Source organism: Chlamydotis macqueenii, chromosome 6, assembly GCF_036417535.1.
Source record: "Chlamydotis macqueenii isolate bChlMac1 chromosome 6, bChlMac1.mat, whole genome shotgun sequence".
NCBI classification, from domain to species: domain Eukaryota; kingdom Metazoa; phylum Chordata; class Aves; order Otidiformes; family Otididae; genus Chlamydotis; species Chlamydotis macqueenii.
Window position 1 is genome coordinate 19,444,835 of NC_141561.1, and position 26,181 is coordinate 19,471,015.

The 26,181-nt window shown below is 39.6% G+C and overlaps 1 protein-coding gene across 2 annotated transcripts in view; it reads right to left on the bottom strand.

Moving 5' to 3' along the window:
• The window catches only part of FIGN (fidgetin, microtubule severing factor), a 102,106-nt gene that overhangs the window by 30,274 nt on the left and 45,651 nt on the right, over positions 1-26,181 (bottom strand). Inside the window, exon 2 of one of the 2 annotated variants that reach the window (XM_086751161.1) lies at positions 12,795-12,849. The exons of the other annotated variant lie outside the window; for it this stretch is intronic. Coding sequence (XP_086607287.1) covers positions 12,795-12,849 — 55 coding nt within the window. The remainder of the gene's footprint in view (positions 1-12,794; positions 12,850-26,181) is intronic. 2 annotated transcript variants of the gene reach the window in all.

Genomic DNA, 26,181 nt, shown 5'->3' on the forward strand with positions numbered 1-26,181 from the left:
TCCAACCCCCCTGCAAGGAGCAGGGACATCCCTGACTAGGTCAGGTTGCTCAGAGCCTCATCCAGCCTGGCCTTGAACGCTTCCAGGGATGGGGCCTCCACCACCTTTCTGGGCAACCTGTTCCAATGTTCTATAACTCGCATCGTAAAAAATTTTTTCCTAATTTCTAATCTAAATCTACCCCCCTCTATTTTAAAACCATTACCTCTCGTCCTATCGCAACAGGCCCTACTGAACAGCCTCTCCCCATCTTTCTTGTAGGCCCCCTTGAGGTACTGGAAGACAGCTATAAGGTCTCCCCGGAGCCTCCTCTTCTGCAGGCTGAACAGCCCCAACTCTCTCAGCCTGTCCTCATAAGAGAGGTGCTCCAGCCCTTTTATCATCTTCGTGGCCCTCCTCTGGACCTTCTCCAACTGGTCCATGTCCTTCTTGTGTTGGGGGCTCCAGAACTGGACACAGTACTCCAGGTGGGGTCTCACCAGGGCAGAGTAGAGGGGGAGAATCACCCCCCTCGACCTGCTGGCCACGCTCCTCTTGATGCAGCCCAGGATGCGGTTGGCCTTCTGGGCCGCAAGGGCGCATTGCCTGCTCATGTTAAGCTTCTCATCCACCAGCACTCCCAAGTCCTTCTCCTCAGGGCTGCTCTCAATCCATTCCCCGCCCAGCCTGTATTTGTGCCTGGGATTGCCATGACCCAGGTGCAGGACCTTGCACTTGGCCTGGTTGAACTTCATGAGGTTGGCACGGGCCCACCTCTCCAGCCTGTCAAGGTCCCTCTGGATGGCATCCCTCCCTTCCAGCGTGTCGACAGCACCACACAACTTGGTGTCGTCGGCGAACTTGCTGAGGGTGCACTCTATCCCACTGTCCATGTCGCCGACAAAGATGTTGAACAGGGCTGGGCCCATCACGGACCCCTGAGGGACACCACTTGTGACCGGTCTCCACATGGACATTGAGCCGTTGACCACCACTCTCTGAGTGCGGCCATCCAGCCAACTCCTTATCCACCGAGTGGTCTGTCCATCAAACCCATGTCTCTCTAGTTTAGAGAGAAGGATGTTGTGCGGGACAGTGTCAAAAGCTTTGCACAAGTCCAGGTAGATGATGTCAGTTGCTCGTCCCTTGTCCACCGATGCCGTCACCCCGTCATAGAAGGCCACCAAATTGGTCAGGCACGATCTGCCCTTGGTGAAGCCATGTTGGCTGTCACCAACCACCTCCTTGCTCTCCATGTGCCTTAGCATGGTTTCCAGGAGAATCTGCTCCATGACCTTGCCAGGCACAGAGGTGAGGCTGACCGGCCTGTAGTTATCTGGGTCTTCCTTATTCCCCTTTTTAAAAATGGGGGTTATGTTCCCTCTCTTCCAGTCATCGGGGACCTCACCAGACCGCCACGACTTCTCAAATACGATAGCCAGTGGCTTGGCAACTTCATCCGCCAGTTCCCTCAGGACCCGCGGATGGATCTCATCAGGTCCCATGGACTTGTGCACCTTCAGGTTCCTTAGATGATCCCGAACCTGCTCTTCGAGTACAATGGGCAGTGAGGGCCATTGTGTGCAGAAGTGTGCTGGAGTGGGGGAGGCACCAATATTTAAGGAGGCAGAAGAGGTGGATTGATCCAGACAATAGTTCTTCTAATAGTTCTTCTATTAGTTCAAGGTTTAAATACATATACACATTGTAGAAAAATGAGATGCAGTTCACAATAGGTTTACCAAAGGTAATCAATGCCAACCTTATTTTTTTTATTATAATATGGCTGATTTTACACAAACGAAATTACTGAATCATCTAATTGTATATCTGCATATATATGACAGATTACCTTATGCATTAACAGCTAGAAAGACAGGAATTAGTAAAAGGCCTGTAAATTAGTTAAGGAAATACTAAAAGGGGTATAATGACAGATAGTATTGAAAGGGCATCTACTGAACTGGAGGAAGCTTGCTAACGAAGCTCCTCAGAGATCAGTTTGCAAAACTCCCTTAAATTCATTAGTGAATTTGAAACAGACATAGGAAGTAGGAACACACAGTGGAAACTTGCAGATTACACAAAATTAGGAGGCACCACCAGTAGAAAGAAAAATCAAAATATCATACAGGTAAAATATCATGTTCCATGTAAGCACAGGTAACGAACAGAAAGCAGTAGTACGAAGTATGAGTTAACAGTGCAAAAAATTGCTACTCAATCACAAAGAAAAGAGAAAAGAAAAAACTGAAATGTAGAAGCGGATTGGAAGATGGACTTTCACCAACTAATTTGATGTAAACATGGAAACAAGCTATGCAGTTGTAAAATATAAGCAGGCAAATATTTTTAACAGAAAGTATTAATGTCATTACACAGTGAAACCTCATCAGAACTGTAATTCTGATTTTCTTCAGGGAAGATTAATTTAAACTGGAAGAAGAACAAGGAAGGGCTATAGGAATGACACTGGGAATGAAGAGTGTACACTCACAGAGAATAAAAGACGTTGGCTTGCTCTACCCTGCCAAGACTGAATAGGAATATGATTTCTGTGTAAAAATATAATCTGCAAAGCATATACACTGGAGATGAAGTATTTAAGTCAAAAAGACAACATTGGCACAAGAACAAATAAGTATAAAACAGCCATAAATAAATTTGCACTACAAATTAGAAGATTTGTAACTCCCAGGGCAGTAACATTATTGAACAGCCAAACAGAGTCCTGAAGGACAAAAATAATTAGCCCATGTTAAGACACAGCTTTATCATTTTATATTATAATATATAGTGACAGTAGGGGACTGGACTTTGAGATTCTCTAGACCCTTTTGTATTTTATATACCCAGCTCAGAAGGGTTACAGAGCTCTTCTTAGCCTGTGGGAAACTGGTGGGACTAGGCCAGTGATGAGAACATTAAGAGAAAGACAAGAAATATTAATTTGGTGCAAAGCCACACTAAGGACTGAACTATTGCTTCCAAACTGGGGCCAGCTCCTCTATATACACCTCAGAGAATGAGCAAAGTCCATTCCTGCTTGTGCATGTCTATATGTGGGTATATTTTAAGATGATTTTGGATAGGGAAAGCAGTGAATAGAAATAATAATGCATTTCCGCTGAGTCTTCCAGCATAACTCACTTCTTTGTCCCCAGTTATCTAAAAGTTAAGCTCAGAACAGCATTGCAGAGCCCAGCATTCCTTCCACTCACATGGCAACACCATTCTTCTTTAGATATGCACTGTCTGCTTCATTCCTATTTAAATACTAAAGCAGGTTTTTTTTTCTTTATTTATTTTAACTAATAATAATTCACTCATGCCCTCTGGTATTGACATCTACACTGCTATATGATAAAATTCTGGTGGGCTACATGCAGACACCTCCAGAATATACATTTTGTAATGTGTGTTCTTCTGTTGGGATTTTTTTGTTTGGTTGTTTGTTTTTTGCTTGTTTTTTTTTTTTTTTTAATAGATATCTTCAGATACTGCTTAGAGATTATGAAAAGTGGTTTTCCTTTTATGAACTTTAAGCATGTGGCAGTGATCAAATGGGTACAGCTGTCCTTTAAGGACATTGGCAATTATTGTCATCATACCTCCTGTTAGGCAGTTCAAATTGCTTAAAACTTTGATAATGATTACTTGACTGCATTTAAATGAAGGTCATTTACCCTTCCATTCCCTACTTATATAGCATCTTTCGTGTAACATGCCTCAAGGCCCTTTCCAAAGAACACTAATCAGTACACAAAATTATATTGAAGCAAATAACCTTGTCACAAATTCCATTACACAGTAAAAGCTAAATAAAAAAATAATAGCTTTCCTGTCTATATTTAAAAATATATATCCACTTAGTGTCAAGCTTTTCAAGTAGAAGAGAATGCCACAGAAGAGCACGGATTGTACTGCACAGCAAGGAGATTAAAAGTAAACTATTGCTAAGACACACTTAACCAATACACACCCTACCTTACCAATACAATGGGCAATTGCAAAAATCAGTATTTTTTAAATGCTGGATCAAGATAAACTCAAAAATTTTCAATGGGAATTTCAAAGCAACAGCTGAAGCCAGGTCCAAGAGGGCCAACCAGCCAGTGGAACAGGAATCGCCTTGCCTTGCAATAATAACTGTTTTAAGGTTTGATTGAGGCAAGACTGGCATCAATCTGACATTTACTTAAAGGAGAACTGTAACCGTTTCTCTCAGCCTGCCAGTTCAAAATGGAAGAAGGATTTCTTCCCATAAATAAAGGTAATTTCTTATCTATGTACACATACAACCTCTCACACTAGCTCAGACAAGGGAATGCACCTCCCTTGCTTGCAGGTCTAGACAGGAGAAAAGATGACTGATAATGTCACTCCCATTCCATAGTGGACTTGTTGGCTACTTATTGCTAACCCTGATGCTGACTGTAAATACAGCAGTTTCCACAAAATCCAGCAGGCTCTTTGAATTGCTACAAATTGACATAAGTAACAATTTCAAGTTTTTTAACTTCATAAATTTTCCTCCTAACCAAACAAGTGATTTGATCCACTTAGTGGCAAACTCAGCCATTCCCTTGTCACAAGTCTGGGACGATAACAGAAACTGCAGAAAAACTATGCACACAAGAAGCTAAAATGACAAAAAATATTAGTTCACTGATAGATGTTGGATTGTATTTATAGCATTATCTGTGCTGCAGAATATCACACACACCACAAAAATCCAGTGATCACTCCTGCAGATATATTCTGTGGTAGTTACTCATCTGAAAAAGCAGAATCAAAATGAAACCAACTGCAGCCCTTCTGAAGAAAGAAAACATCTAAAAAAATTAGAGGACAAGAGCCAAACCATATCCTATGTAATTTAACTCTTTTTTGGCTGACAGAAATATAACAGGGAAGGGGAAGAGAAGAAAGATTAAATACAAGGGAGAGCGGTAAAGATGTCCAGAAATGAGACTCACTCAAAGCACTTACCCAAGTATTTGTATTATTGCTCATTTTAGCTTGTGAAAAATGAAGAAGTTGAGGAAATAAAATATAAATTAAAGAAGAGAAACAGAACATTTGTGAAACTGATTTTAAAATTAGAGAGAAAACAACAGAAATACAAATAAATAAAACTCTCACTGGACAGTAATCCACAAGGTGCCTGTGTTTAAAGTGATGAAACAGTCTTTGTTCAGAAAGTCCTGGCTGCCAACATTTATACAGAGTTTGGCATACTGTACGGTGATCTTTTCACATACAAAAACAAACACAATTTTCTTTTGGAAGCTACAAACCTCTTCTGCAATTCCAACTGAAATGATTTATTGGCCAATTGACACTTCCTGAATTAATTCCTCTTCAAGTATAACCTAGGAAATTCCATCTCCTATCAGTTATGTCAAATTTGACAGCCTCAGGTGAAATTTCTCCTTTCTTAATTATTTTATTTTCCTAATCCATTAGTTACACTCCAATGTCCCCCTCTAAAGAATTTCTCTTCTTCCTTGATGTCTATACCTTTCAAGAACCTCAAATAAACAATGTCCTCCCTTGGCAATCTCTTCGCTACACTAAATATGTTTCATTACTCTCATTTCCCTTCTGAAACTAACTACTGCTTATGCGTCAGTTTTTCTCCACCTTTCCTTTAGTGACAATTCCAGAAGGGAACAACCAAAGTGATTCTCTCAGAGCTATAGGTAGAGGTGTCTGTTTTTCACTACTGTGTGCTACAACAGTTTAGTACACGTGCTTCCCCACCCCTCATCAAAACAGTACTTTTGAAAATTGTACATTGCAAACCATACCTTAGCTGTTGTCTACTGTTCCTCTCTGTGAGGTGACAACAAAAGGTGAAATGCACCATGTTGCAAATCTATCGATCGAAAAAGCAGTGTGTGTTTTAGTGCCTATGCTGAAGGGAAGGGCATAGCACAGATACCATTCTCAAAACTGATGATCCCTCAGACAGGCTGCCCAGGGAGATTGGGGAATCTCCATTCCTGGAGACTGTCACACCTCAACAGGATAAGGCCCTGACTGACTTGATCTAATTTTGAATTACCCCTGCTCTGAGCAAAAGGTTGGGCCAGACGATCTCCAGAGGTCCCTTCCAATCCAACTTCCTCTCAACAGGACAAGGCCCTGATTGACCTGATCTAATTTTGAATTACCCCTGCTCTGAGCAAAAGGTTGGGCCAGACGATCTCCAGAGGTCCCTTCCAATCCAACTTCCTCTCTGTGAATCAGGTAAAAATTTTTGCTCATTCCAAAAATAGAACGTAGTAAGTCAGATCAGCTATGTGCTGAATTCCCCACTAGATTTTGTGTTGTGCTATTACTTCCCTTACAGTCTGATAGTAGTACAAAAACTGGACCTCTTCTCCCAGCAGTATTGCCAGGATATTTAGGAGATTATTCAGCTTCTCTTGGACTGTAGCCATTTTTAAAAATTGTGAGAATGGAGAAGAAGGATGAATCACATTGGAATGAGGAGACAACCTCAAGGAAATATGTAAGACAATCATCAGTACAGTGGCCATATCACTTGCAATGGAGTAAAACATGGAACTCCCCATTGCTTTGGATAATTCCAGAAAGAGAACAGTCAGCAAAGCCAAGTATAATGTCACCATCTTTGCCAAATGATCCCAGCTCTCTCTGGAATACAAGTTTCAATTGTTTTTGAGAAGGAATTAGGTAGGTGTATATTGCTCCCTCCCAACACTAAGGGCAAAAACGGAGCCTGCCTTATCTCAGACAGTCAATATATAACCTAGAAATACTGCTGTCAATCTAGTGGAGATTAGAAGAAGTGGCTGAGTTTTCACTACTTTGTCTAAATTTTCTCAAAAATATCCTTATTTCTGCAGATTGAATTGGAGCATCATATACTTCTTCTTCAAGACCTTGCCGTCCTTTTGCTACTCGGATATGGCAAATCATCAAACCAGTGTAATACTATTTCCCCGACACAAGGATCAACTCAGTGCTTTTGGGGACAGTCCCTGCTTACAGCAGTATAGAGATTATTTTAGACACAACTGGAAAGGGCAGAGTCCCTTTGGGGTTGGCTTTCACTAGCCTAGTATATCTAATACAGAATAAATATACTAAGAGCTCCAAGTCAAGTGTAGTATGTTCCAATAAAAAGGAAAAGAAGAATAAATAAAACTATTAATGGCAGAAAAATAAAAATAAACATTAAAATAAAAAATAAAAATAAAAATAGAAATCCCCCTCAAAAATAAGTAGCAAATCAATTAAGCACAAAACCTGAGAGAACAAAGAGGTGCTGAAGGCTACCAAGTGCCTAATTCTAGAGAGTTCATTATTCAAGATATTGAGCATCACAGCACTGAGATGGCAAAATAAGTATATAAATCACTGTAAAAGCTTGTGTGTTTTCCAGTAGGAATGTGACTATCCTAAAGTCAAATTGGAATTTCTTGAATTGGTGTTTAGCAATCAAGACAGCAGCTTGCCAAACTGGCTCTTTCAAAATACATTTCCTTAGAGAAGATTCACATTGGTAAGGTCTTCTACAATTATGATTCCTCTAGAACTAATTGAAGAATAACATTTTTCATAATTATATTTTTAAAAAGCGATTTTCAAATGTTGTAAAGACACAACTAATTCTTAGAACTTTAGGCTAGGCTGTCAGAATAAGTTAACATTGGAAAGTAGTTTTCAACACAAGTTGAAAATTTAACAAAGAATGAACAGATTACAGGCTCTCAAAAGGAGGCCAATATTTAGATTTGTTCTACCATTATTTAAAATTCTTGAATATGTCTAGACAAGGAATTCAGTTTTAAAATCAAATTTATTTAGAAAGGAAATATTGTCATATGTCATTCAACTCTTAAATCTTATCCACTCAGGAAAAAAAAATGTTAATGTAAAGTTTTATAGTTGAGGATGCAGTGATTATTTTGATTATCTGACAACCACAAGTTTTGATTATTTGATAATCACAAAAGTAGGCAGGTTTATTTTTCACTTTGTTATAAATGTAATATCTATTATTGCCTCTGCTACAAAAGCTCAGAGAGCTTGACTAAAGATTGCAAATAATTCCCATAGTATTGTCTTCATTGTTGTATGATGTCAACCATCATGCCTCTCAGCTGCTATCATATGATAGATACTCTGTCTTAAAGGCAGTCACCACAACGCAGCCACTTCTGGAGTGGAGTGACATGTGCTGTTAACACATGGCTGATTATGATCCCTGTGCAGAAGAATGCTGTCTATCCAAAAGTATTACTGAAGAAATACAGGTAATCTTCAGTAAAAGAAAAACATGGCATCTTCATGACAGAAGAAACAAACCACGCAACTCAAAACTATAAATGTTTAGGACTATAATGACTTATGATCTCACTTATTCAAAAGCTTGTATATCCAGTAGCAAGGTAACCTTACTACACTGTCTGGAGAATTGGTTTAAGATATCTCAGTGGGACTTAGAGCATCCAGACATAAACTGGCTGAACTGTTAACCTGAAAGAAACCATTCAGTATTGCCCTAGAATTAATTAGTTCCACTTTAACATGGAAAAGGGTTTCAGTGGGAAAAGTGCCAGAATGAGAGCCATCAAAACAGATCTCTGGTAATCACCAGAGAGCAGGAGTATTAATCTATCTGATTAATCTGTTGAGCTGTAATAGTTCCTCAAGGGCAGTGTGATGAGTTGGTAAGTGAACCTGGTGTCATTCCTCTATCCCCTGCTCCAGAATGATATAGGTCTGTCTAAGAAAGCTTACTGGCAACAGCAATGCTTCCAATTTGCCCTGACAGGAACTAGTTGAAAGAAGCTGGATACCTCTCCAGACCCACTAGATGCTACCTTTGCTGAAAATTTTGCAACGCTTTCACCAGAACCATAGTGTCTTTGGCAACATTAAGCAGGGATTGAAGCACTTGAGAGGAATAGTTAGCAATGATACAATAGTAAAGCTATTATGGAAGCCAATCCTGATATAAGAATAAAATACATTCTGGTAGTAAGGTCTGTCAGAAGAAGTCTCCCTGTCAGAGGAGCAGCAGAGGTTTCTGACAACCAGAGGAGAAATGCTACAGAGTAAGTATGATCATAACTGACCATACAGTTACTGTCCGCCTTTTGCCACATTAAAGCAGGTATGCTACATTAGTACACCTTAAAATTTTTTGTTTCTGCTGGGTATCTGAATGTTGTGAGGCACTAGATCTGAGGAGGGTATGAGATTTCACTATATTTCAGAGAAGATCCCCACCCACACTTCCAAAGAGCATAAACATGTTTATCTCATCTTCTGGTCTCCAAGAGAAAACTTAGCAAAGCTATTTAAAACTGAGGTGCTGGAGAAAGCATGATGGCAGAGACAGCATTATCTGCCAACCTCCAATAAGGATTTCAGTGACTGAACAGAAATGTTTGTGGTATCAATAAACTCCTACAAGCATTTGGACTGACACCCATGGGCAAAAACTAAGACAAATGCCAGCTATTGCCAAGGACAATCTGCAATTAAGAATTTAACAGACAAAATATGAGACAAATGGAATAGACAGTAAATCATTATCAAACAAATCGAAATGGAGAAACTGGAACAAAACTTTAGCATATCACATAATGCTAAGAAAAGACAAAAGAATGCCAGTGACTTAGAGTTCAGAAAAGCGGCTGATGCTGAATCATCAAGAGCCATAATTTCATCTGTCCAGATTCCTGATGTAGGAAATGCTCACACAATTACTGTCACCTTTTAAAAAGACAGTATTTCCTACTAAACAAAAACCTATTCTATCCTAATCAGCTAGTCTTCACTGTAGCTGTATATGTGTAGAATATTTCTAAAAGGGAACCAGGTCACCAAAGGAAGCATCTGTTGAGCATCTTTTCTTTTACTCATTGACTTCCTATTTTTCCTCCGTGCGTTACACACTTTTTCCCTCCTCTGTTGGCCACCTCAGCTCTGGAATCACACCGACAGTCAATAATTTTGCAGTCTCTGACCCAGAGTATTGACTCAATGCTGTGAAAGACACCATTCTGTTACAATCAGTAACTAAATCATAAAACTATAGTATTACTTACTTTCATTCATTCACTCCAGTGATATGACTAAACACCTTTAACTTCTTTAATCAACTCTACAGTAGCCACATCATGCCAGCAAGACACAAAGTAAAGGAAAAAAAAATAATTTTAAAGTCCAAATAGGACTTTTGGAGCATGATCAGATCATGCTTTAAAATGTGTTCCCCTCTGTCGTAGTTCAGCCCCGATCGGACCAGACTACGCAGTCTCTCTCTCACTCCCCCCAGCCTCCGAGAGAACAGGGAGAGACAATATAAGGAAAAACGGCTCGAGGTTTGAGATAAGGACAGGGAGAAATCCTTAAAGTTACCGTCACGGGCAAAACAGACTCGACTTGGGGAAAACTATTCATTTATTACTACAAACAGCAGGATAATGAGACAGAGAACAAGATAACCTCCCCCCACCCCTCCCTCTTCCCAAGCTTAACATTATCTCTACTACCTTCCCCCCCCGAGCGGCACAGGGGGGAAGAGGGAATGGGGGTTGCAGTCAGTTCATCATATGTTGTTTTACGCCGCTGCTTCATGGTCGGGGGAAGAACTCCTCACATTCCTCCCCTGCTCCAGCGTGGGGTCCCTCCCACGGGCCACAGTCCTTTGTGGAACTGCTCTGGCGTGGGTCATCTCTTCCACAGGTGCAGTCTCTCCAGAACAGCTGTCCCAGCGGGCCCTCCACGGGCCACAGCTGCCTTCAGGCATCCACCTCCCCCGGTATGGGGTCCTTCACGGGCTCCAAGTGGATCTCTGCTCCTCCGTGGACCTCCATGGGCTGCAGGGGGACAACCTGCTCCACCATGGTCGTCACCACAGGCTGCAGGGGAATCTTGGCCAGGAGCCATATTACTCCTCCCCCTCCCTCTGAACTGACCTTGGCGTCTGCAGCCGTTCCTCACAACAGGCTGGTAGATGTCTCTCAGGATCTTTTTTACATCTTATTCACTTCTCATCTCCTCTCCACTTCTTGCAGCCAGGCTGGACCGAGTCGGGCCCAGTCGGCTGCCTGGCGAGAGGCCAGAGGGTGAGGCCTGCAAGGCCCATGAGGCCTGCGCCTCCCCCTCTGCGCCTCTGCCCCCGCTCAGCTTCTTCACATCTTCTCTTCTCTCTCTTTTTTTTCTGTTTTCCCATTCTTAAATACGTTATCGCAGAGGCGTTATCACGGGACATTCTGCTACCAATCGGCTCGGCCTTGGCCAGCAGTGGGTCCGCCCTAGGCCTGGCCAAGTCCCCTGAACAAAGGGGAGCGACTTCTAGCAGTTTCCTACAGAAGCTACCACCTTAGGCCCCCCCCTCACTAACAAAACCACGACACCCTCTAACAGTAGACACCCCTTTAATATCCTTCTTTGAAAGACAAAATCAGTTTCTTTACCTATAATTGTCAAACGGACACATGCTATTCTCTTAACCTTTCATAACAGACTTGTTTCCTACTCTTTCTGCTGTCTATCTACAGACACCAGACTCTCACAAAATATCCCACTAGTCCCACTGCTGAATCCTGGTTTCACCAGATGTCACCTTTCATTATGGCAGGCAATTGAAAGCTCAGGCATTCTGCCATAGCTGAGGAGATATAAAAGACCAAAAATTGCTTTAGAAAAACTATTTCTCAGTAGAAGTCTAGGAAGAATTTGTAAGTCTCCTCTCTCCATTATTTTTCCCCATTAGTAAATGGGGAAATATATGATTTATTTCATATTTATTTTATTCCAAAATATGAAGTGTTCATATTCCATTCATTTTTATTCCAAAGTGTTGGAATGAAGTGTTTTCCTATTTATTTAGCCTCACATTAGTAACAAAAAAAATATTTTTTTCTTAACTTTAAAAGCTTGTAAGGCATAAAGAATCTTTTAGATAAACACAAGGTGAATTCTGATGGATGCAACCCCCAAGCTTGGAAATTATAAAAATACAGGTAAAGAAATCAGTTCTATCTTCTCTTGTATGGCTACTCAGTGTCTTGTTAACCCAATACAGATGGGAAGAAGTAAAAAGAGTAACAAGTATTTCCAACAAAGACGAGAGGGAAAAGAATCATCATCAGAGGGAGAACATTTAATAAAATACTTTAAACAGAAATTACTTTAGTTACAGGAGACCAATGAAGATGGAAAAACAAGCAATCCAAACAGCATGTTGATGAATCTCAAAATTTTTCTCTTGCAGAGCCTAGTAAAAGAATGCTCTGAGAATTACTTTGCTTTATACTGTTCAATCATTCTATGTTTGTATCTCTATGATGAAAATATGTACCTGATAGAATAAGTCCCAACTCCAAGAGTCTTTACTGGACAATCTGTAGACCTGAATTATGAATGACTCTACCAATGAACCAACAAGTTTCAAAGGTTTGCCTTTTTATGGAGGCTCAACACAAGACACTAAAAAGAGCAGAAAGTACTGCCTGAAACAGCTATCATCCCAACTGCAAAGGATAATGGAAAGAAAATCTTTCTTTTTTTGTAAAGAACAAAAGTAATATTATAAAGATATGTCTTGAAATACAAGCCAGAAATTTTGTATGAAACAGTGCTTGTCTGTTGTTAACTTCAAATGAAGAAGACCTAGGATGCTGCCTTCTTCCTCCCTTTTAAAATTCTATGAAACACATAAAATTCAAATAATGAGAATCTCATACATATTAGAATGGGAACAGTAGCTTCTAAGTTGAGAGAAATAACTCTGAAGGAGGAAAAAAAATAAGTTCCCTTACCCCAAGATGAATCCTTTAGTCTCTCTTCCTCAATTCCATCCTTCTTAAGATGAAGCTTGGAAGAAGAATCCATAGTTAGATGGATACAACAAGTTACTCCCACCCATTAAAACATATCTTTCAGCAAAAGAGAATTCAAGAGAAGAGTGAAAATGGTTTGAGGTTGAGCTGAAAGTTAGTTTTATAGCAGTCGGTCAAGAAGTCAAATCCAAACAACCTCTTCTCTCTTGCTTTTATCAGAACATAATCTGAGGAATGTTGTAGATCAGAGACTCAAACAAAGGAATTTTGAACCCTTGATATGCCTAAACAACTTGTCTTATCTAACTGAGAAGCAGTGGGGTAAATATTTTGCAGCAACTGATACTCTTTGTCTAAGTATTTGTAAAGTGGTCATATTTAAATATGGATAACTCATTTAAATAACAAGTTATTTGGGATCCTTAGGGTTGGATGAAAGTCTAGAATGACAGCATTTAGCTAATATCTACAGAGAAATTATGTGGGAGAGCTGTGGGGAACTGAGGTTTATAGTAGGAAAGATTTGGGACTTGGACACTGTATTATGCCAAGTCCCACATGTGAGTCATTTCATTTTTTTCCTCTGGACAACTGACTAATCCCTTTCCACTACAGCAGCAGCAAGCTGTAAGATACTTTATAAGTGCACCAAGCTGTTCCCAGTGCTATTGCCAAACAAAGTAAGAATATTTTCTTTGATGTGAAGGAAAGTTACATTCCTTCCTCCTTCAGTTGCTAACAGTGTTGAAAAACTACTTAGGTGAATGGCTAGATATCACTAAACTCTTGTTACACGACATGTCAGAAATCTCATTCGGATCAAGCAACAGAGATACGGAGTTCAGGGGAGGCAGAAAATAAGGGAAAAAAAAAAGTGAAAAAGATAAATACACAAATATAGCACTTTCGTGAACACTTTATTGCTCATCAGAAGAGCCTTAAGCATGTACAAGAGTATTTTAAGTGTCCCATCAGGTAGAGATGATAATTAAGAGAAAATGTATGTGAAATATATTTTGTGTCCACTCTTAGAAGAGCTGGAAGTGCTATGACACAGACACAGAATAAATTACTTTGTCTCAGAATTTCTCCACTCAGAATCTGTGATGGCAACAGATCAGCCTTTCAACAACCATTTCATTTTCTTGGTTACTGCCCAAAATGTTTTCCAATCTAAGCCATGTTTTATAATAAATCTGTAAATTTTCAGAGTGCTACAGAAAGCATTACAGAAATGCAAATTGTACTACTGGTTAATGCAGTTTCTATAAGAAGCAGTTGTAACAACTAATTGAAATAATATGTACTGCTGATTCACAGTGAAGGGAAAAAGCCCTACTGTACCTGGCTGACAGAACCACAGATACTGCTGAAGACAGGAACATTACTACTAAGACCACAATTCCTTCAACTGAAGACCAGATCCTAGCTGGCTAGAAAAAAATTACAGCTCAGTTGTGTCCAAGAATCCATCCTTGATAATGTCATGTAAGCCATTAAATAATATTTAAACAAATGTTGTTCAAAAGCATCAGCTTCTCTGAAGATCCATAATATACCAAGTTGTTGTCCTTCTCTATTTATGTGCTACAGGTATTACAACAGCTCTTGTACTTTGTAGCATACTGGAAGCTCATGCCACATATATTTTCCCCAAAGGTCTCAATAGTATGAACTGTAGCTCTTCCACAGCAGTCCCAAAAATTACTGCTCATTTGCCAAGGCCTTGTAGACAATCCTCCAGCCCAGGAACTGTTTTGCACTTTCATTATGGGGAAAAAAGATGTTTTATTTTACCTGCAGAAACAGCTATCTTAGCCAGTTACCACACCGAACTTCCTGAAAACAGATCAAAAAACCCAAGAGATGCTGTCTCCTCTGCTCTGTGAACACACACACACAAAACTGTTCTGTTTGCAGTCAATTATTAAGAAGTGAATTACATACTTTTAATAGACTATTTTCTAATAATATAATCTTTTAAATAGTGTGGGGTGGCGGAACCAACTCTCCAAATTCAAGGGGATAACAATCTTTCCCTTGGACCCTAAGCTTATCGCTTCAAGTTACAAAAACAAAAACATCAGAGAACTGGCAAATAAATTTATCACATTACTGTTGGCATCAAAACAGAGGAACTTTTAATCTGTTTCAGCTGAAATCATATGATCCAGTAGCCTGGAGGAAGGGATATTAATAGCAGTCAGGGCAAAGAGGAGAAGAGACCCACTTTCCTCAGCCCAGAGCCAGGCAGCAGGTTCTCCGCAGCTCTTCTCCACCATGCACCCGTGTGCATGGGGCCAGTGGCGTCGGAAGCCCAAAGGCAATGAGCTCGCAGAGGTAGCATTGGGCACCAGAGCTCAGCAGGTTCTGGCTGTCCACCCCAACTACAGCTATGGACTCACACTGCGACCCTCCAACACCAGCTGATCCCTGCTTTTGATCATAGCGCATTTGAAGAGCTTTTAGGCTACTTCTGCAACAGACTGTGTGGTCGGGATTGGAAAAGACAACGGAGACAGCACTGAAAAAAGTAAATTGGCTATGAGCAAGTCCCTATCTGCTGTTTGGTATCGATAACATATTCCTTTAATGAAGGGCAGGAAAGAAGAAAAGAAAAACAAAACAACAAAGGAAGATGGTGAAACGGCTTTCATAAACAAAAATGCATGCATCAGCCAACAAGCTGAATAATCACAAAATGGGGAAAATCCCTGATCCAAGCATTAATAATTCAATTAGTATTCATTGAAATAACATTGATTTTAATTAATCTATTTCACATCACTGTTCATATCCTATGTGCTTTCTATTACTGCTTAAAAATCATTAGTGTATGAGTCTGCTAAGTACTCATATCTTTAAAAATAACAAAAACGAGACACAAACTTGCCAAATAAATATTTTAAAGCCTTAAACAGTCAATAAAGAAAAATGAAATGTAAATGCTTGTCACTGTGCATTACTAATATGGAATACACTGGTACATTGCCAGCTGTATTATAAACATAATTTGATTCATTGGAATTTCAGTGTATTAAAATATTGGTAAAATCTGCACCAGCCAAAGTATATACTTACCAGCTTGTATTTGCACAATACAATATTTGGCACTGCATTTGTGACTGACTGAAGCAGAACACTTCTTGTTTATTGTACTGCTCTGCTCTGAGCTCATCCAAAATACTCAGGAACAAAAAATGTACATGGTTCTGTCTGAAGCAGGCCCAGCAGATCGATAGAGAATATCTACGTCCATCACAAAGCTTTGCTGGAAATGATGTGGAACAAGGTACATTTCTAAAGGAAACTCCAAGAGCCTTCCTAAAGCTCTGTGCACCACAGCCAGCCAGAGCCAGCACGCGAGAACGGCGCTTCTCTGCTTTATGACAGAATTCCTCTTTTTCCTGTTGGGTAATGCTGATGCTCTGGCCTTAGCCCTTCAGCACGGTACTTTACCAGTGGGTCCCTACTAAGATAAAAGATAAAGAAGAGAGATGCATAGGCAAATGCAATTCCATAGAGAGCAGCAAGACCAGTTTGAGCTGCCTAGTATATTAAAATGATTTTGTAAAGAGACAGAATAAATAGGCTCCTCTTTACATTCTCCTGTCGTTACCCTTTATGTCATAGTGATATAGTACATTCGCAATTACTGTTACTATTTATTTCATTTATTTATTTATTTTTACAATATACTGAGGAAATTTCTGACTTTGGATGCAGTCGGGTGTTCTTCTGTCTAGCTAGGTAACTACAAATCAGAGATATGACAGTCCAAGTAGTTGTTTTTTTAAACAATTTTTTTTTTGCCTTCCTGTAGTTCTCTAATTAAGCTCAGTCAATTATTAGTTTCCACAGATTTCATTGAAAGGCAATCAAAATACTTCAAATCTTTTCACTGTCAGTCATCTGTCTTTGCTCAAGAGAGCCTTTCACATCACAGCTTTTACCTTATTCTCCAACAATGCTCATACTTGTTCTCTTAATTGATACTTGTTTACACTAATGATTTCTGCTATGTGTGAAATACTTTCATGTGTAAAATAAACTGTAAGTAGCATTTCTCCATCTCCATCCCAAACTCATTATCTAAATGTAACAGGTTGCTCCACGTTTCTATATACACAAAACACAGAAGTGCTTTCTTATTATTTTCTTATTTAGTAACAGTTGTGGTTACCCTAGGTGTGCCAGCAGTTCATCAAGGGGCACAGCCTGCCACTGCATATTATCACAGGATAATAGGACAGAAGAATTTACATTCCAGATACCTCTCAAAAAAAAAATACCATAATTGGGTTATCAACAGTACTCAACCAAGCGCAATATAAAGCTCAGGCACAAGCTTATGTTATATATGTGCACCTACCTAAATATATACTTGTATAGACAGCTATCTATATCTTTTTTTCACATCCTGTGCAATATTGAAATATATTATCTTTTCCAATGGCATTGCAAACCACCTTGCATCAGCCTGCAGTATGTAGACACAATAAGCACTATCACTTAAACCACAGAAATTTTTGCACACCACATCTGTAAACAACCTCAGTGCACTTCAGTTTCCACAGAAGTGTGTATTTGTTAAAGCTTTTTTTACCTGAAAAAAAGAAAAACACTAATAGCACCATGGGAGTTTCAAGAAAGGCAGGCAAATTATGATCACATTTACCATCTAATTTGCTCTCTGAGGCTTGTTCAAACAGTGCAAACATTGTGCTCCTCTTCTTCATTTGTTCTGACAAGCAGGATGACAACTAATCACCATCAAGAGCTTTCCCACTCTCCAGGCCCCCGTTTTCTGTTTATCCAATTTGATGCCTTCCAGCCAAGGAAACTGTTAGCCTTCCCTGCCGCCCCAGCTGAGAAGGCCAGCTCTCCAAGGCCAGATTTCAACTAGAAGTCTTGTAGGGTGTGAATCCACAGTGCTAAGCAGGAATGAAACAAGCCCTTTCTGTGTGCAGTGTGTGACAGCACTGGCAGTGGGTTCTGTATAGGGTGACAAAAACACCCAAGGGAGGCAAAGAAGGTTGGAGACTGACAAAGAAAAAGGACGCCAAGGAAAGCAGAGGCATCCTCTATCCTCTTCCTTTGTCTTTCGCAAAAGATAGATCTCTGATCTACCAAAGCATTGCCATGCAAGTCCTAAAATGTGCAAAAATAAGACCAGAAAAAATTTGGAGAATGCTGGAAAGTTACTTCAAGGATGTCTGTCCTTTGATAGATCTTCTCTCCAAAACTATTGCACTGATTGGCCTTGATAAGACTCAGCCACGCAATCAAATTATCTTGGCTTAACGAGTTAAGCTACTGTCATTGTCCACATGTCCCCTCTTCACCCAGAGCCTAAGCAAGACAGCACAAACTGAAATGAAAAAGGACTAAGCCACATTACCTCACATGCCCGTTGGGCTTAAAGAGTACACAGTAGATAGCATTCCTTAGTAGATGCATAAGCCATTAAGGTTTGACATGGGCCACTTGTTATAAACCTAAAAGGGAAAATTATGTTGAAACTTTGATATTTAATAATGTAAAAAATACATTCGCATATGCAAATAAGGACTCACTACAATTCAACCTTTCTGAACAGAGGTCGTAGATAAAGTGGGCAATGTGTTAAGCAACATATCTGGCACAAGCAATCACCAAACTTTTCATTGCTTTAGCTGTCAGATACTGTATTAGTTCTGATAGCATGAAGGAAATAATGTCCACAGGCAGCTGGCTAACTCCACATCCATCAGTTTTAAGAGGTCTTGATCTTCGCATTGACCAAACCCATACCAAAAATCCTTTCTTTTTCTTTAGAAGCATTTGAAAAACACAGTTAGGCTTGATTTGACAGAAGGTACACACTCTCTTACCATTACTTCTGTCCCTTTGCCTGCAGGCAGCAGCCCATAACCCCAGCCAATGTCACCAGTGCCACCAACCAGCACCTCTGCATTGGATTTCGCTATACAATATACTGACATTAGGAAGCTGCCTGGTTCAAATGCTATGCTACTTTTCAAAAGGTTATTAAGTATTTTCCTGGATCTTGCTTGCAATCCCGCTGCTTACACACATAATTAAACAGTCTGCACTAGAATACATTCTGAGTCAGGCGAGAGATATTGTGAAAGCATGTTCTAATAGAGAGTGCGGGCCGGGACAGGGGGAGGTATGTCTCTCTTTTTTTGTTGTTGTGGTTCCACCCCCCCAAACTTTCTCCAAGTATTTTCACACCATTTCTAACATCAGAAGTGGGGTTTTTTTCTTTCCAAAAGTTCACTCTTTTTTTTAATGCCTACTCAGGAAAAGATGTAGAAAGAAAGTATGACAAATGCAAATATCTTTAGAGCCTCATACTGAGCAAAGGGATAAAACAGGCCATGTATAACCATTTCTTATGAACGTACTAGTTGAAACAGAGTTGCAAACTAAAGACTGCAAAGGTTCAGTGAAAGGAGACATAATAAAATTCTTTGGAAATAGATTGATATATTCTTGGGAGAGACAAGGCGGGGGGGGGGGCGACTATTCCCCTTGCTCCTGCTGCTTCCAAGAGTACTTGCAATTTCCTTTTCTTGAAAAAGATTTAGGGGACAGGAAAGTCAAGGCTGTTGTCTCTGCTGCATGTTACATGAGGGCCTTCAGTTTGTTCTCTATTACAATGATAAATATCTCCGTGCCAGTGAGAGGTTCCCCCACATCACTCTGCCGTCCATGCATCACACCAGTCTATGGACCAAAGAGGTGGATTTTACTGATTTAATGATAGATCTGGTAGCCTAATGGATTTTAGATTAGACCAGTCCACTCTCATATCAGTATCTAATCTTCATAAGTGTCTAAGCCTGAAGATGTTCAGTGGTAGAGCTGAACTACTTTCTCCAAATGCTTCATGTGTTATTTCTGTAGGCTATGATACTTAAATGGTCCATATGAAATTCACAGATGTCTTTTCCTTTAGCCATTTCTGCTGTTTTCTAGTAGTTTGCTCCTCTGTGATTTTGATTTGTAAAGATCAATTAAGCCACTATCCCCAAAGTCGCAGGACACTGCAGAGCTGCAAAAGATGAGCTAATAGATTTTTTTTTTCATCTTGTCTGTTTCACAGCATTAACTTGGAGGATCTTAAATTCTGAGTATTTAGATCAGAGCTAGATGTTTTCAGAAAGAAGCCGAAGCCCCAAAGTAACTTTCTTTAACAATTAGTGTCCTGTGCAACTACAGTGATGTCAACAGAATCAAGGGGGAGGTAAATCAGTGTGTGTTTTTGGCAGCTTTCCCTTTTCTGCCAATTAGAACAATCAGACTCTAAATTTCACATTGAGCTAAAAGAAATTAGCAGCGTTATCTTGGTCAAATGTTAAAGTAAATAGCACTTGAAGCATTAGTCATAATTGCAGTTTTTCAAGTTATTCATGTCTCATTCCCATTGGCTTATTTTCCCATGCTTACCATGGTGAACGTATTTTGATGAGCGGCATTAAGACTGCTTTGTGCCAAAGGAGAGAGCTGGGTCTCAGCTGCTAAAGCAGCAGGCTGCCAAAACAGCTGGACTTGCCTTCCCCAGAGAAGCCTTCTGCTGCTTGGGGGAGGCACTGGGTACAAAGGAATAGAGCAGGTGGGAGGACACGGTAAGATGATGACTGGTTTCAGACATCCTTCTCCAAGTGGTGGGGAGAAGGGGGCAGGGTGCAGAGATGAGCTGAAGGTAGACTCAGGCTCCCAAGGAAGGAAACACATCTGAACCCTTTGCTGATTCTTAAATGGCTCATAAAGAGTATGTTTTAAAAACTGTTATAGCAGCAAAGAGGCTCTTTGTAAGGAAACAAGGGCTTTCTTGATGAGGAGGAAGGCTGTGCTTTAGAAACAGTACTGTAATTAATTTCTAACTACAGCCACTATGTTGTAAACAAGCACAGATTGCAAAATTTTTCAAGTTATTTAATGCTTGCTCAGAATGACAGGATAGGCACAATTCAATTAAAAATGTGAGCAATATATTTTGATATGTAATAATTTCAGCTTAAAATAGTTCAAGAGAGATGCTCTTTCAATACCATAGAAGTGTAGAGGATACTAATCAAACATCTTCTGGTCTTTCCACTCCTCCTAGCTCTGCATGCTCCTCTCTGAGGCCAGTTCAGACTCAGTGCAGGTGTTTTCAGCAAACACTCTTCTGTGCTGCGTGGGATTTGCATGCAAACTCCCTTGTGAGAAGTGGAAAGCCAGAGACACCATGGCAGAATGTGGGAAAGGAAGCACCACTGAGCAGCCACAGACCACCGACAGAAGTTCTTTAATAGGAGTTAAACTCAAAGTCCACTGAAGTCAATGGGAATTTTGTTACCAACACTGACAGGACTTGGATTTTCCTCTAAAATGTTGTCAAATAAGGAAAGCCAACTGACTTCAAAAAGCCTTATCGTTATGCTTCAGATGCAATAATCCTAGGTAGTGCTTAAAATAATTTTAGATTACAATTTCAAGTGGAAGTCTTTTCAACTTGGTTCTTCCTTTATGGGCAGGTTTCATTATAAAACAAGAGCAGTATTCTCTTGCATTTGAACTTTGCATGAAAATCCCTATTTCCAACACACTGTCAATTTTTTACAGCTCGGTAGGTTACCAGGAATTAAACAGCCCAGAGCCTTGCAGTGACTTACACACCACGAATAAGGACATGTAAGAATAGACTGAAGTAGAAAGCACCATGTGGTAAGAGGACTAGGAAATGCAAATATTTTGTCTTACTATCAGAAGGTAGTTTTCAGAGGAACCACCGGCTACACAAATACAAAGCAAAGTACAAATACTAATCGTTCTTATCTTTTGTATGTACTCTACATGCCTGAGTTAACTATTTAAACAAACATGAACAAGTGAGCTAAAGTAAAATGACATCTAGTTTTTTGGTCTTCCAAAATGACACATGGACATCCTATACAGTGGGCCAGTCACAAGAAGCCACATCAAATAAAATAAGAAGGATTTACTTCCTGTTCAACTACTTGCACAGCCAGTCTCTAAAACAAAATAACATCCCCAAGTCTTGCTGAAGAGAAAAAAGTACATTTTTGTCTTTAAAACAGGCACTACTGTAAGTCCACTACCAAGCCACACAGATTGTCAGTATAGCCAGGGCAATAACAGCACGTCAAACACAAGCACCCTGGCTGCAGAGCCACCAGCCCTGCTCACATGTACACTACTCTCTGCACCAGCCCAGCCAGTCCAAAGCATGCTTATCACACTATCATCATTCTTCCATTTTAAGTTAAAAAGCCAACTAAACCTATATTGCACCAAAAAAAAAAGCCCTCCATAGTAGATTTTTCCAAGTTCAATAAGAAAGGTATTGTATCAAGTGGCGGTAGCTAGACAGTTTTTATTGGGCTCATAAGGGATTATGATTTTGCCCTATTCTCTATATAAGTGAATTTCTTAAAATATCATTTTTAAAATGGCACTTCTTCTTCTCCTGATAGTGTTTCTTTAATATATTAACTTTCACACATCCCATACTTTGACGGTTCGGCAATTTTCTAGTTCATTTCAGATCGGTTTTTAACAAAACAATACCAAAAGTTCAGTAAGTGTTCCAGCTGAATTTTATGATTTACATTTCTTTTTGAAATATCCTCTTACAGAATAGCTTTAGACCTAATAAAATTATTCAATTTCAAAGCCAAAAAATCACATTAAGCTCTAAAGGCATGGGGAAGGAGAAGGACTAGTGATACTGAATGTTGATATTAGATTTTGGTTTTAACACCATAAAAGGTTTTTAAAAATCAGTAATACATCATAATTTACAGGTTTCATGCATGCTTTACTGTCAAGATTTTTGGTTATACTTTTGATGCTTTGACATACACAGATGTGTACACATGTCCATATATATATGTGCATACATGTATGTAAATATCTAAGTGTATATATATGCATGTACATACAGAAACATATACAGAGACAAATACATACATGCATGTAAGCCATTGCTGTTAATTTTCTCTGTTCTGGTTAAACAATAACGAACAAAAAAATATATCGGGAAGTCACCACTATGAAATAAAATTTATTCTTGCTAGATAAGATGCAATAACTAATCTGAGTAGAACCCTGGTGAAGACATATAAATGTTATTTACATGTACTGTGTCTGTTAACAGTGAAGTGAACCACTAACAGCATAGGTCTCAACCTGGGATTTATGAAAACTTCACATCAGTAACACTATAATAACTAACTTTTATAAATTATGAACTTTATTGCATTCTCACTTTGGAAAAAATACACAGCCTTACTAAGAGAGGTCCCCTAAAACCAGGGACATGAGCCGAGTTGCAGATCTCATTGTTTCAAAAATTAACTGTGCTCAGCTTCTAGTATCTGCCCATCCACTGGAGACAATCTTTCACACCCAAGATAGGAGCAATTTTGGTCTGCTTCAGTACAAACGAAAACACCTCAGGTCAAAATTTCCTTTACTTCAGCCATGGTACTTTTCTTCAACTTCCAATTGAGAGAAATAACTAACAGTTGAGGGCAGGACCTTCCTAGATGGCTCCAACTTGATGCACAAGAGGCAACTAGACTTTTGCAAGAAAAAAAAGTTGCATTTTTAAATCAAGCTCTGTAAACCTTTCAGCTAATGTGCTTTAATTCTAATACAGACAAAGAATGCATAAACTCCTATAGCTCTGGCATTTAATATAAAGTACATCTTCTCTGCAGTCCATATAAGATTTTTTCCTTTAAACATGGGCTAAGTATTTTTTCTTAAGTATTTATATTGAAAAGTGAGCTCCAGAATTCCTAGAAAAGGGCACCACAAAAAGCCACCTAAAAATGACACCAAGAGAAGGGCATGTTAGACATAAGGTTTGAGAGAGGAGGGCAGTTATGTTTAAGTTTGCCTCAGTCTCTTCCATTGGTAGTATTTTGGTGAATGGAAATAACAGCTACAGAGTTTTTGTTATTTCACTACCATTTATAAGACGATCGCATTGCACAAACTACACAAATATATGAATATGTATTTTCATAAATTATACATATCGGAGAGTTTTAGTTTATTTCATGAACAGGAATGTTTCTCCCTTTACTGTAATCCCCATTGTCCCAAAGACAACTACATTAACAATTTCATTTTGGTAACTGTCCTGGAAAAAAATTCAGTTACTATTTCTATATTTCTTCTAAAAAGGAGAAAATGCCTGGCTACAAAATAACAAAAATGTTTCCAATTTCTGTCATCATTTGAAGCAATTGGTACAAAAGAGAGAAAATTCAAAAGCTAAAACTAATCCTGCGAGGAGTCTGCCTTAGTGAGGTTCATTTTAGAACTGGCTGCCTTTGCACTTGGATGTATAAACACTAATTATCAAGGTCATCACAGATTTGTGTAATATCTTAGGTTTTCTTTCTGGCTTTCTATTAACCTGAGAAAAAAAATATTATTCCAAAATTCTAGAATATCTTAGAACTATACTAGAGAGCTGCCTAGACTTCCTATTCACTAAGATATTTGCAAAAGAAATTAGAAGTAATTCTCAGGCCATTCAGGCCATAACTGGGACCCGTATTAAAAAAAAAAAATCTCAGCCTGTTTGCAGTTAAGTAGATTCTGGAGGAGTGACTTACACGGGCAACCTTGATATATAACCCTTTTTCCTGCTATTTATTAGTGATGGATGTCCCATTGCAAACCACTTCCCTCACTTGGCCAAGAGAACTGTTGCCATTTGTGCACCATGCAAAGCCTCCCAATTCACTTCAGGCTGGCAAGGAAAATGGGTATCAGAAGAATTGTGATTAGGGCAGAGAGGAGATCTTTTGAGAAAAACCTGCTAAAAAAACATCTCTAGCATGTGCACCTTAGGATTTGTATTTGAAACAATTAAAAACATGTTTACAAGAAGGATTCTCTAGTATTACAACTTCCAATTTAATTCATATCTGAAATTCTGCAGATGATTGCTCCATAAACTGAGGGATTTTGATTAACAAAGTATTAGCAACATAATCTCAGTACTCAGGATCCACTTTAATACTTTGTTTCTAGAAAGATGTTGTACCTAGCCACACAAGCACTGGTGTTGGGACCATCCTAGATAAGAGCAGGATTGTACAGAAAAATATTCAAATTGCTTGGACCTAGACCCAGGCATCCTTCATGCCCACATTTTGCCAGATAATTCTGGCTTAAGGTCTACAGAATTAGTGACAGGTGGGTGATCTAATTAAAGCAGAGATCTTTGGATGAAGCTAAGTCAGCAAAATAACTTTTGCTGCTACTGTGGCAGGCTACCGCTAGGGAAAGACAGAATCATAGAACAGTTTGTGTTGGAAGGGACCTTTAAAGGTCACCTAGTCCAACCTCCCTGCAAGGTTGCTCAGAGCCCCATCCAACCTGGCTTTGAACGTTTCCAGGGATGGGGCATCCACCACCTCTCTGGGCAACCTGTTCCAGTGCTTCACCGTGGTCATTGTAAAAAAAATTTTCCTTACGTCTAGTCTGAATCTACCTCCCTCTATTTTAAAACCACTACCCCTTGTCCTATCACAACAGGCCCTGCTAAAGGGTTTCTCCCCATCTTTTTATAAGCCCCTTTCAGGTACTGGAAGGCTGCTATAAGGTCTTCCTGAAGCCTCCTCTTCTCCAGGCTGAACAGCCCCAGCTCTTTCAGCCTGTCCTCATAGGAGAGGTGCTTCAGCCCTCTGATCATCTTCGTGGCCCTCCTCTGGACTCTCTCCAACAGGTTAGTGTCCTTCTTACATTAGGGGCTACAGAACTGGAAGCAGTACCCCAGGGTAGGGTCTCATAAGAGTAGTATAGAGGGGGAGAATTACCTCCCTCGACCTGCTGGCCATGCTGCCTGATGCAGCCCAGGATGCGGGTGGCTTTCTGGGCTGCAAGCACACAAACTAATGCAAACTTTCCCTTGCATATCAAGATTGTCACTGGACTACCAATACAATGATAATAGGCTTACAAGAGGTAATAAGACTACAGACAAATGGTGATACCTTTGTGCTGTTCTGCCCTGTCTTTAATATGTCCCTTCAAACAGGTTATCTGCAGGGGTGCTAAGGAGCTCTCATTTTGGTGAAAGATACAGAATAAAGTGATTTCACATGCATATCAGGTGAGGAACTCTCACTGCACACTTTGTCCTACAGGAGTAAGAGGAAGATAAGTAAAACACCCTCAAAAAATAAATACAGCAAATACGATGTCCAACCAACTTTTACTTCCCCAAATAGCAAGTAAGAGTGAAATTCTGTATCTGCAGGACAAAGGTGCCAGCAAAAGAGAAAGGTTGCAAGTGCTTTAGATAACAACTGTCTCTGAAGGACAGGAT